The sequence below is a fragment of the Neopsephotus bourkii genome, unplaced genomic scaffold (genome assembly GCF_033783945.1).
Source record: "Neopsephotus bourkii isolate Nb327-2 ecotype Australia unplaced genomic scaffold, CSIRO-AGI_Nbou_v1 NB_908, whole genome shotgun sequence".
NCBI lineage: Eukaryota > Metazoa > Chordata > Aves > Psittaciformes > Psittacidae > Neopsephotus > Neopsephotus bourkii.
In genome coordinates, this window is record NW_026901402.1 from 2404053 (window position 1) to 2416720 (window position 12668).

Genomic DNA, 12668 nt, shown 5'->3' on the forward strand with positions numbered 1-12668 from the left:
AGTTCTTTACTGTGAAGGTGGTGAGGCACTGGAACAGGTTGCCCAGGGAGGTTGTGAATGCTCCATCCCTGGCAGTGTTCAAGGCCAGGTTGGACAAGGCCTTGGGTAATATGGCTTAGTGAGATGTGTCCCTGCCCATGGCAGGAAGGAAGGAACTAGATGATTGCAGGGGAGAAGGGACTAGATTATTTTAAGTTCATCTCCAGCCCTAACCATTCTATGATTATATATATACAATCACCCTGTGTTTACACAAGGTCATGAACATATTACTCTTTCTTGCTGGGATGCCCTTAGCACTGCTTCCCCTCCCTGTTTTGCATTCTGTTGTGCAAATTGTCATGGACCCTCTGTATCTTCCCTATTCCCGCAGCAGTCGACTAGCCTTTGCTAGGGGCAGAGAGTCTAGAATTTGTGTGGCCTCTTATGTCTTGGTCATAAGAAATGCAATGAGGAAGAATGGTATGCAGAAGTAATGTCCAGAATAAATTATTGATACCACTGCATAACGCTGAACATAATATATACTCAATACAGGAACCTGAGCATATGGTAAAGTCATAATTATGCTTATATATCAATTAATTTCCAATTCCCTGTGTTTGCTTTCCAGGAAGATGTTTTTAATTAGATGTGATTTAACAGTGATAATGAAAGCTAAACCAGTTATTAATTCATTGCAGAGGTAACATGGGTTATGTTGTGGTGCAGATCAGGGTCAATATTGCATGTGACAGCATGTGCTGGTGGGAACTGTTCCTGTCACACGCAGTGGAGACCAGAAGTGTTAACTGACTGTTGTAATTTGTTTCTTCATCTGACTGGTTCTTAAACACCTTGAGGCCTCAGTGCAGGCTACAGGAAAGGGAGAAGGTTTCTAACTGAGGTTCATTTTCAGTTTTTGAGTCTAGGAACCCAATTATCAATTTATTTAATTTTAAATGCATTGCACACCATTCTTCAGTTGCACTATTCAGGCACATTTCTTTCTAGGAAGTTCTGAGATGTTGGAACAAACTTCTTGTGCTTAAGCATTTGTGTAGAGCGGAAAGTGCATAGTTTGAAAGGCAGCCATACATCCTGTGGGGAGAATTCAAGGAATCAACAGCCTAGGCTTCTTGTTAAAAAAGGTCTCTGAACTGTTGTAATGGAGTGCATGAGATAAAGTGAAAATGTTAAAAGTTATCATAGAACCACTGTGCAACAAATGTGGCAACACATTTTTTTATTTATTTAGAGTAAGATGTGTTAACATCCAGCATGACAAAATTTGTACAAAGTTCACAATTTAAAAATGAATTATCACAGCAACTTGTGATTCCACACATTTATAGCAAAATTAAAATGTCAACAAATCCATGCCGTGTAGTACAAAAATAAATCAAACTTCAGTTCCACAGAGAGCACAATAAATAGTTTATACAAAATTCTGTCTTAATAAATGATTACTTAAATTAACTTAGAAATGAATATGAACAATAAGTTATAATAAATAAACTCTGATGACTCACAATAATTTCATATGAAAGGTCAGCATTCTAATATGTGACACTTTTGTGATCCCTATATAATAGTCACAGATAACTTTTGATTTGATATTATGTACCAACATTAGATGAGCAGCAGATTTGTGCTTAAAATCCCTTTCCATTGTACATAGGTGATAACAATAAGAATCCAAAACTGATACTATCTATTACTCTACTGAAAGCATTACTATATTGGCAAATAAGCTGCAGACACAATGCAGTGGAAAAATGCATATGCCATTATGAACAATGAAAGCCCTAAAAGGAGGCTAGGGCAAAAGTACAATATATATGGCAGAAGGTGAACGACAAGCACCTTGCTTCAGCTCTCAAAAAGGCAATTCTGAGCATGGCAGCTACAACTAATAGCACAACAGAAAAAGGGCACTGTACAGATAAGATACTGCAGAGCCCCAAAGTAATTACATAATCTTTTCCCAGCTAGTTATTAAAGTCCTCGTGGAAAACTGTAAGCTTTTGTACAGTGAATAGTATAAAGTGCCGCTGGGATATACATATATTTATACATATATATATATACCGAGGTTGAGTATTGTATCAGAATATTTGTTGTGAGATCCCTGTAGTCTCCCTTAGCAATATTACTGGATTGGCCATAATGGCTTCCACTATAATTTGTTCAGGTTTAGTGTCACAAGGCTAATGACACAAGAAATTGCACACCTCCGTATGGATATATAGGGCAAGGTAAGTGCAAATAGTCAACTGGCACATTGTGGGGACAATGACCCTGTAAGTCCTGTTCTGCTAAAAATATTTTATTTTTTACAAAACCCATCTTTTTCATAACAAAATTTTAAAGTACTATTGTACTTTCTGCATAACATCAAGACATGGAAGGAAAAGATATGCTATCAAATTTAAATAAATTCAACAACTGTAAAACACAACACATCACCAAATTTACTACTTAAAAAGAAAAAATGTAGTAATAAAAAGTGGTCTTATGCATACATATAGTGCAGTCATTTTGAAGAAAACAATCAAATCTTGAAGGTACAAATAAGTTTTACCTTAAAATGATCCAGTTTAAAGCAAAAAAAGTGCTGAAGTATATTTAGTTACATTAAAAATTTGATTGCATTCATTTTTGCAATAGGTAATAGTAGAACAAATACAAAGCATATGTGAATGCTGCAGTAATGATTGTTCTCCAACAAAAAGCAAAACATAAAAGTTAAAATGTTAAAAATGGGTTCAAAGGCTTGGCAAAGCAAAAAAGAAAGATCTTTACTGAGCTGCATTCCTACTATAGACAGCAACAAATGCAGTTCAGTAACTCTTAACAGATCATTTGTGTTTATCCCAAAATTAAAGATGTGAAAAGGCAATATTAATTTTAAAATATTGTCCTCCATCTTGAATTGAAAACACAGAATTTCTGAAAGATGAACTACATTGCTATAACAGATAGTTCAGAGGGGCACTAGCAGTCCAGTAGAGATAAGAGAATGTTGGTTCCAAAGTTTATTTGAAAACAAAAGCTGAAATCTTCATGTTGTCCACCTCTGATATAGTTCTTTTCATAATGGATGTTCCCATATTCATACCATGTAATGCTTAGAAGTTAATTAAAAAGTGCTGTTTAAGCTGCTTTGAATCTTCTGTCAAGTTTCCATGGCTTGATGTTGTCTTACAATAAATTACCCATTTTGTATCTTACATCTAATCCATGCCATTTTCTTGGAATTCAAAAAACCTTATTTTATTGCCCCCACCACACACCATCCTTCAAACCAAAAGTCACATAATATTTTCAAGCATTGTTCAAAAATAAAGCATTTTTGCAACCAATTCTTGCTATGAAACAATATGCACACAAAATGTATTTCTTAAATCCCGTAAAATCCTCCAACATGAGGCAAAATGATAGTGTTTAAAAAGTGGCTGCAGACCGCAACATTGTCATTCAAAGCTGTTTTGTTTTTTTTGTCCATTTCAGTTCAAAATACTAAAACATTTAATCACTAAAGCATTAAAAAGAATTTACACTCTATTTATTTTGATCAGCTTACCTCTTCAGAAATATATATACCCCAAAAATGTGCATACATTAGCAGCTATAAACATTACATGGCATATCACACTATGTCAGCTTATATGAAAACGTACAAAATGTGAATGTATTCAAAAAACTATTCTGCAGTTACTATCTTTAAAGCAAGACATAAAATCATTATGAAGTCTTGTAAGCATAACACTGTTTCAAACAGAAATAAATATATAACACTTTCTGGTAAATTACAGCAGCAAAAAACAAGAGGCATCCTTTTTTTAAGCAAGACTTTCACCACTATAGCAGCTGTTCAGACCTGAATTCCTCTCACAGCCTGCTTTATATTTTCCAGTAGGGCTTTATTTTCTGGACTCTGATAACGATCTTGATTTGTATACATGTCCGTCAAAGTGGTCACGTAAGCATCAAAATTTTGTTCATTGATTGGTTCCTACGAGATATTAAATAGTAGTTCATATACAACTTTTATTTTCTTAAGCGTAAATTCATTTAAGCATAACATATTATCAAGGCATATTGCCACCATTTTTTAGTGATATTTAAAATGCCTATTTGGTTCTTACTTAATTTTACAGGATACACTGGAACAGGCCCTCCATGTCTTTGTTAGCAGTTAAATGTATCTTTATGGTTTCAGTGTTGTTACCACAAATATCCAACTGGTTGATGAAACATAAACATAAAAAAAGACATCTATTGTATGAAGTGAACTGAAGATCGCCAAATTCCTTAACTTGTGCTCTCAATCACTTACCATATGTGGCAGCTGGATATTAGCTAGACTATGAATTAAAGACTGGCTTAAATTGGCCAGTTCATGAAGAAGAGACTCATTTTGCTGTTCAATTACTTTGTTCTCCTCTTCTATCGTCTTCAGGTTGCTCTCCATTGTGGTAATCTAAAATGGACAAATTTGTGCACAATGTAATATAAGGCAAACTGTTATAAACCATGTGCTCTTTGAAGGAAGAGATAACAGAAATACCAGGGAAAGGAGAAAAACGACTATTCATTCACGATTAAAAAGATTTTGCTAGAGTCTGCAATTCTTATCATTGTTAAGGGCTTCTTATTCTTACTGCGTGTTGTATGAATTTAACAGCTTGTCTTTTTAATATTGGTAATAATGAATGAACTTGGATTCGATTCCACTGCTTTAGAACTTTTCTTCCTGAGCTGAAAGGCATTAAGAAAGATCTTAGTTCTGTAAGTTCACCCATTTGGTTAAATACTTCTAGGAGCCTACCTTACACACTTTCTGCAGCAAGTCATGCATTTCTTATATTTTCTGATTGACATATATATATGTATACATGTATAAAGTTAGTTAAGCATACACAGCTCCTTGCTGCCAGTGTTTAGCTCTTTTAAGTATCATTTGAATCTACACAAGTTCACAGGGCTGCTTTTGAAAGCTGAACAGTTGCATGTTATTGCAATGCACGTACAAATTCAGAAAGTTTCCTAATACATGCAATGAGTTGAAAAACTGAAGGAACTGAAGAACATCTGCACAATAGCCCGAAAGGTGGGTCTCTGGGGCATGACTACATGTACAAGTGAAGACAGATGAGAGTATGCTCTGCCTGTATGGTCTGCCGGTGTTCCCAGATGACCAGACTCAAGTTAGCTCTGATCTTGCATGGTGCCCTTCTTGAGTTAAAAAGCATTGCTGATACGCAATTTACCCCAGCTTGTGCAGAGCACTGTGCTAATGAAGCTATAAAGATTTCAGATGAGTACTGGCTTGTCAAGAGAACATGCAGAGCGGATGCTTTCCTCTGTAGACCTGTCCTTACTTTCCACAGTGGATGACAACCATTAACCTCTAAAAAGAAGTGTACAGTGTGCTTTTATGTGTGTAGGTTGAAGTATGTATTGATGACAGGGCAAAAAAAGAAAATATCAGAGAAGTGGAAAAAATGCCAAAGACCACAAGTTTCTGAATTCTCAAAATGAGTTTTATCCATTTCTGCACTGGCAACTCTGGGAAGAATTTAAATGCTGATGGGAAGGTTGGAGGTTTGTGTGGTAGTAGCAGGCAGAAGGAGAAAAGGTTCTTAAGCAAACTGTAACCTGACCATGGATGAGTAGATTTTTAGGAAATTGGCACAATCAGGTACTTAGATCTCATAAGTTTTATTCTGGTTAAATGAAAGTTTCAGTTGCTTATGGAAATACAGCCCATTTATAGAAGTAACTTTGACAAGTGATGTGGCTACATAAAAAGATCTTCAAGTATCTCTTACTTTAACTACAGGTGTTTGTATTGCAGTTAATCCAAGCTGTAGGTATTGCAGGGGCTTGGTTTTGTCAAAATTAATTGATTCTGAGGTATTTCCACAACATCTAATAGCAGGCAAAATACTTCAGCTTTGAAACTAGAAACACATCCTCCTCTCTTGTTTTGCTCTCAGCTTTTTTATGCTGAAGACAAATGCTGCATGCAAATGCAAAACATCTTTCACAGGTACTTGTTAGAGGCAGTCATGCTCCAATTTTTACCCTAAAAAACTGTTTATTATCTATTACAGTCCAAAGTGAAGAGTCTGATGTTGATGAAGGCCCAGTTCAGCATGGCATAGTACTGCTGCCTCACTACCATGAGTAGGAGCTGACACTTTGTAGATTTTTGAAGTAGCTGAATGCTGCTACTTGAATAGATCTTTTATTATCTGTATTTTTTTTTCAAGTAAGATGCTACCTATATGCAAATACTGTGGCAGCTGATTAGCGTTTCTCACAGTTGCATTTAGACTCAGATGTAAGTACCTTAAGATAACTGGCACACTTAATTATTGTGTTCACCTGCTTAAAGGATGAAATTTCCCTCCCAACGTTTTACCCTGAAACTAATGAATGTTCACTTGTATCTATTCTGAAAACAGGATAACCTGTTGCTTGTATGAGACACACAGTTATCTGCAGATTCTCCTTTCTCCCGCTTACCTTTATGTGTTTCTTCCCCTCTCATACTTTTGACCAAATTTACTAAAGTCAGATGAAAAATACTTAGATGAAAAGTACGAGAGTATTATGAATGCTCTAGCTAACGAAAATACTGCAGCATGACTTAAACATAAAAGATTCTGCATAGAGGGGAAGTTCCTATTGTATGAAAAACTTTTGTTGGCACTTAGAATCATATGGGATGCAAATCTGTATGAAGCAAGACTGTTGCTACTTCTGGTGTTCACAGAACTACTATCTTCCCATTGTGTACTCCTTGTCTGTGTAGTCTTAATGAAATCTAGGTTGCACAATGATTTTCTAAAGGTTTATCAGCAAACATTTTGTTTTGTTAAATATAATTCTACCGTTGCAAATATAGCGGACTGTTGACTTTGATCCTCTCAATAGATTGATAATGACTATGATGTAACCCTCTACATGTTGGAAATGTAAACTGCTTATCTTCAGGAGTGTGTATGAATTCAAATCTGAGGCCTCTGAGTTCCTGTTAAGTTTGACTCGGCTAGGATTTTCCTGCTAGGCATCAGTAGCTAGGTAAGAAGAGGTAAGTATTAGACCTGACTGCCCAGGGACTGTGGGATCTGGTGTAGTAAGTAAGAAACAGGTTAGACAAGCACCCGTCAAGAGTGGCTTAAGAAGAGCTGGGAAGTAGGAAAGGGAGACTGATGGACAAAATAACATGTCAAGGTCTCTTGTAGTGCTATTTTCTAGATTCCTATTAATTATCTTAATGACAGGATGTGTCACTGCCAGTCATTCTACCCTTTTTCTAGAACTGCTGCACCAAGGTGTGAAAAGCATCCTTTCTACTTGATGGCAAAAGCATCAGCTGAAGCTTTTTTTACCAAAAATATGCTGTGATCTCAGGTAGTGTAGATCCCAGCTAGAACTGAGACACTGAAGTATAGCTTCTGTACTCATTACAAATCAAAACTTGATGTGAAATTCCTAACTAAATCTTGGGAATTCATAAAATACATATTTTATGCCTGTGATAATGTTATTGTGGCTTTATTTATGTATTTTTTTAATTCATCTAGCCAAAACAAAAATTAAAAATGCAGATATTTATTGACTATTGGAGCATTTATCTAATGCACACATAACAGCCACACTGCTTTACATTCTTTAAAATCTCAGCTAGATCAGTCTGTATGTGAAAAAACACCAACAGTGTTGTATTAAGCAAAAGAAAACATGAGGCAGATTGTGTCCTGGGTTCAGCAGTAGCAGTCATTTTTCTTCTTCTTCGTAGCTGGTGCAGTGCTGTGTTTTTGACTTTCAGCCTGGGAACAGCGCTGATCACACCAATGTTTTTAGTTGTTGCTCAGTAATGTGTACTCTGACCAAGGACTTCCTGAGTCTCATGCTCTGCCAGGAAGGAGGGGAAGCCAGAAGGAAGCAGACGCAGGACACCTGACCCAAACTAACCAAAGAGGTATTCCATACCACAGCACGTTATGCCCAGTATACAAACTGGGGGCAGTTACCCAGAAGGGCTAGATCACTTCTCGGGTGAGGCTGGGCATCAGTCGGTGGGTGGTGAGCGGTTGTATTCTCTTCCCTTGTTATTTCTCTTATCATTATCATTACCGGTGGTAGCAGTAGTGGTTTGTGCTATACCTTAGTTACTGGACTGTTCTTATCTCAACCCATGGGAGTTACATTCTTTTGATTTTCCTTCCCATCTCTCCGGGAGAGGGGGGAAGAAAGGGGAGGAGTAAGCAAGTGGCTGTGTGGTTCTGGACTGCTGGCTGGGCTTAAACCATGACAGATTGGAAGTTGCCAGATTCAAAACTTAGAACTAAATTCTTCCAGTGTAAATAAATGTAATTTTCCTGCCACTGATTATTCTTCTTGCTTTATATTCTTGTAGAGTTTGTCCTTATTACCCTACAGTTATATGTGGTCACATCAGAAAACTATCTAAAATATAAGTCAAATCCTATAAAGGTTGAATAATGACAAAAGAACCCTGAATACAGGCATAGCATAGAAGTGAGGTTTCAGTATCAATTTGGATAAGGTTAAGAAGTAAAGAAAAAACAAGTTGAAGAGGCTGATCCTGCCTTCTGTTTATGAGTATACAAGAGGAAGAGGACAACAGACATGGCACTTTTCTCCACAAGCAGCAAAGAAGTAACAAGGAATGGTTTACCCTCTTTCCATCAAGATCAATTGGATGATTGTGACCATGGGACTAAAGGTTGATAAATGGCAAGAACTGTCATCAATCTCCCTGTTGGTGTCTATGCTCAAATCATGTGAAGAAAAAAGAACCAGAAGCTATGCTAGACACTAGAAAATGCCAGGGAAACAATGAAATTCACATCCTTCCTTTGCTTTTTCCATCCAGTTTTAGGACTGCTGTATAATGAGGTTTTAAATAACAGTCTGTTGTTAGGTTTGCCTTTCCTTTATGTGGAAATTAAAAGGAATTAAACTGGATCTGTGTGGAACCACTACTGTCACCAAGGGCTGCATAGCGTAGCACATGATGAAGTGAAATGTAACAGATATTCACTTCCCTACCTAAATTTTCTCTGTGAGACAGAAGCAGGAAAAGTCATGTTGTTCATCTGAACTCCTTCACCTGGCAGCTTATGTTAATGTCCATGATATCACACAGTATTTTAACTGTTATTAGAAAGATACAACCTTATCAAAGGGAAATGCAAAGCTGACCATGATGCTTGTAACTGGTGTGGAAATTGCAAAATGGATATTGTTTTCTGACTTTATAAATGGCAAATCACAAATAGAAATTTTAATATGTAAGAACCATAAAAAGGAACAATATAATTCCTATATTTCTTTTAATCAGTCACATAGAAAAAGCAGGTGAATTTAGGGCTTCATAAAACTGTTACCTGAGTTCTGAGTTTAATCATATCAGCTTCCATCTGGGAGTTGGATTCATTTAGTTCTTTGATTTCTTCATCTAATTGTTTAATTTCTTCATCATTTTCTATACCTGTGTGATATAAAAATAAAAGGGGTGTTAAAATAATTAAGCTTCAAATCATAATTCAGTGAATTAATTATTTCCATATTTGAAAAAAAAAATTGTTTTAAGTAAAAGTATTAAAGTAAAAAGAAAAAGGAAGTGTTATTCAAACTTTTTTTTTTAAGTTAAACCAATTTATTTTCCACTACTTTTCTTTTAAAAATTGCAGTAATTTTCCAGTGAGAGTGTTGAAAATGCTTACAGGATCAAGAAGACACACCTTTTTCTTTCTATGTACTGATTTAACTTCATATCATGAGAAATGTACCTGCAGCAATAATTTCTGCTCCACTGTCGTATGTAACTTATTTGAAAGACTGTGTCCACTTACAGATCTTCTTAAGGAAAAGAAAATATCTTGACATGCTAGTCTCTTAATATTACAGTGTCATTAAAATAATTTGTAACTATTTCAAAAGACTTCTTTTTTCCAGCATGGTGAAATTTTGTTGAGGTGCTGGGGTATATTGTGATTCTGCTTTTGCTTTTAGTAAGTTCATGGGTCAGAAGGTTATTGTTAAATAATGATCTAGAGAATAATTTGCAAAACTGAAGTGATTTCTGGGGTTTTATGGCACAGACATTTAGAGGACAGAATTTTAACAGTGCCTGCATTTTTAAGGACTCAGGCAGGAATAAACTGTAAAGGTTTAATTTATTTATCCTTTAAATTACTATAACAAAGCATAAAATAAAAAGTCCTGGGAGGAGATAGGCCTGTTTTCTCCCAAGTCAAAATCCAAACCCCTAAAGCTAGAGAAATTGGTGTTCCCACTCTCTTGTTCTTACTCTAGTGTGAATCTTGCTTTCCCTTTCCCACAGTCCCTAACTCTAATAGGGAGGATGCCCTGTATCCCTCTAAGTACCCAAAATTTACATGTACCACTCCTTAAAGCATTCTTCCTGGGCATAGCAGATACAGTTTCCAGTACTTCCTAGGCTGCTGAGAAAATTACATCCAGACTTTCCACTCCTTGGTTACCAGCTACTGAAGACAGACAGTCAATGCTTCCCTCAGCCGTGCTGGCAGTGTGGGCTGAAACACCTCCTTCACTGTGTTGAAATGATTTGTGGTTCTCAAAGTCAACACCAGAAATTAAGAAGGCAATGCACAACCACAGACTAAGTGACTGCATCAAGTTTTCCAAGAAAACTCAGGACTTGGGCACCTCTCAGGCAAGTCTTTTGTGCATTACTTATTTGAAATGAAGTTTTTATTGCAGTTTGACTATTAGATTTGGATTTTTATCCAAGATACTTTTATCAGCTTCCTTGCAACTCAGGGTTCCCAGAAAGGATTGCAGACTACTGGAAATGTAATGGCACAAGATCAGATGTTACAGAGTCACAGCTCCAAATGAATTCAAGGGACCTCATCAGGACCTGACACTCTGGAAATGAAACCTTTTTCTCTTATGAATCCTGTAACAATTAAGACCAATTATCTTCCTTTAATGAATGAAACTTGAACCAGAAAATTGTAATGGTATAGTATAATTGGCAATATTTTAGTATTTTAGATTTATGTAGACATAACAGACCAGCCTGACTATTCCTCTGCTGGCTCAGATATCCACAGCCTACTTCTACCGGCAGTGAATTCATTATTTATACAAAGAAGATTTACACATGTAGGAAAAGAGCCAATAGAATAAAGACAACTTTAGTATACAAAGAAAAAATAGTTATAAAGGTAATGATTAAAAATTTACCATTACTGGCCCGCTGCTTTATTGTTAGCATTTGTTCACCAGACAGTTTTGCTTTCTTCATTGCTGAAGTAGCTCTGGGGCATCCCGATAAACTGTGAACAGTAAGGAGCCTGTTAATTTTGACAAGTCATTGAAAATAAATCTTTAATCCAAACCTGTAATAAAAACAGTATCAGAGACAAGTTTATGTTCACTGCCTAGCACTGAAAGAGTGTGTTAGTCTAAAAAAAGGACTTACCAGTAGTGATTTCATGGTTTTGATTCTTCCAAGTTCTTTTTGTATAGACAGCTAACATAAACGTGAAACTATAAGCCTGGGAACAACAGCCCAATTTTCTACAGCCACAATGCTCTTACTAAAAAGTTTTATTTTAAAACCAGTTACTGTGAAAATATTCCCCTTTGAATTTATATGTCCCTGCCCTGAACTTCCACCCTTTTAAATTCAAATGTTGGAACTGAATGCTGAGAGAAGGGGGTATGAGCTATCTTCCACATCCAAATGACTAACTCTTAAGCTGCTCTTTGTAAATACCACCTATTGACCTGGCCAAATTGCCCTTTTCTAAATTATTTCTTAAAAAGGCTGTAACTATGTGTTGGTTTTCGTTGAAGTCCAAGAAAAGTCATTGCTATAAAAATGACCTTGCCTTGATGAGGGATATATCTCTCTTATAATGTATATTTGTTACACTCATCGATGTAGACCCAGTTATCTCATCTCAAGAGTTGCCAAAATATTAAGCTTTTTAATTGCATCATAAAACCAGTTTGATAACAAATGCAGGCTTAGCAGATTACATTGTGAAAATAATAAATAATAAAAATACTGATAACTGGGCTATTTTATAAATAATTGTAATAACCAAACTATCCTCTTTTTCAAAATTTCGACATTACTGTAGTTGCACTATTACAGGTAAGAGAAAATACATATTCAATAAATTTAATGATGGAAAATTATAGTCTTATTCTGAGCAAGCTTTTGCAGTGAAAGAAATTTTACTGCAAAAAAACTTGCTAAAAATATTTCCTATTGCTTCAGTATTTAAGGTTTATAGCCACTGAAGCTGATTGTCATGCACTTCTCATTGCATTTATGTTTCCTCTTCAGATCCAAAGGCAGACTTTTTTACCACTTTTAATTGTGCAAATAAAGTTCAAAGCTAATAATAAAATAATCTTTGTAATGTGGAAAAAGTTGCTTGGAAATGTAGTACCTTTGTTTAAAAACTATAATGTTTAATTATTAAAAATGTCTCTCTGAAAAACCTGGGCTACTATTATAAGTGCAGCTATCCAAAAGATGAAACTCTTCCCAGAAAAAAAAAACTTGAAAAACCCTTTCCTTTTCTCAGCAAATGAATTAATTTTCAATATTTTACACAGCTCTGTTACTGAGAAGACAT

General features: G+C 35.8%; 1 protein-coding gene across 23 annotated transcripts in view; it reads right to left on the reverse strand.

Annotated features, from left to right (window-relative positions):
* Nucleotides 1-1210: 1210 nt before the first annotated feature.
* The window catches only part of MYT1L (myelin transcription factor 1 like), a 315455-nt gene continuing 303997 nt past the window's right edge, over nucleotides 1211-12668 (reverse strand). For 16 of the 23 annotated variants that reach the window (XM_061357560.1, XM_061357561.1, XM_061357564.1 and 13 more), the window contains 4 exons: nucleotides 11260-11351; nucleotides 9405-9514; nucleotides 4322-4465; nucleotides 1211-3997 (listed from right to left, as the gene is read on the reverse strand). In XM_061357560.1, coding sequence (XP_061213544.1) covers nucleotides 3857-3997; nucleotides 4322-4465; nucleotides 9405-9514; nucleotides 11260-11351 — 487 coding nt within the window. In that variant the 3' untranslated portion in view covers nucleotides 1211-3856. The remainder of the gene's footprint in view (nucleotides 3998-4321; nucleotides 4466-9404; nucleotides 9515-11259; nucleotides 11352-12668) is intronic. The other 7 variants (XM_061357574.1, XM_061357557.1, XM_061357577.1 and 4 more) reach the window with 1 other exon arrangement.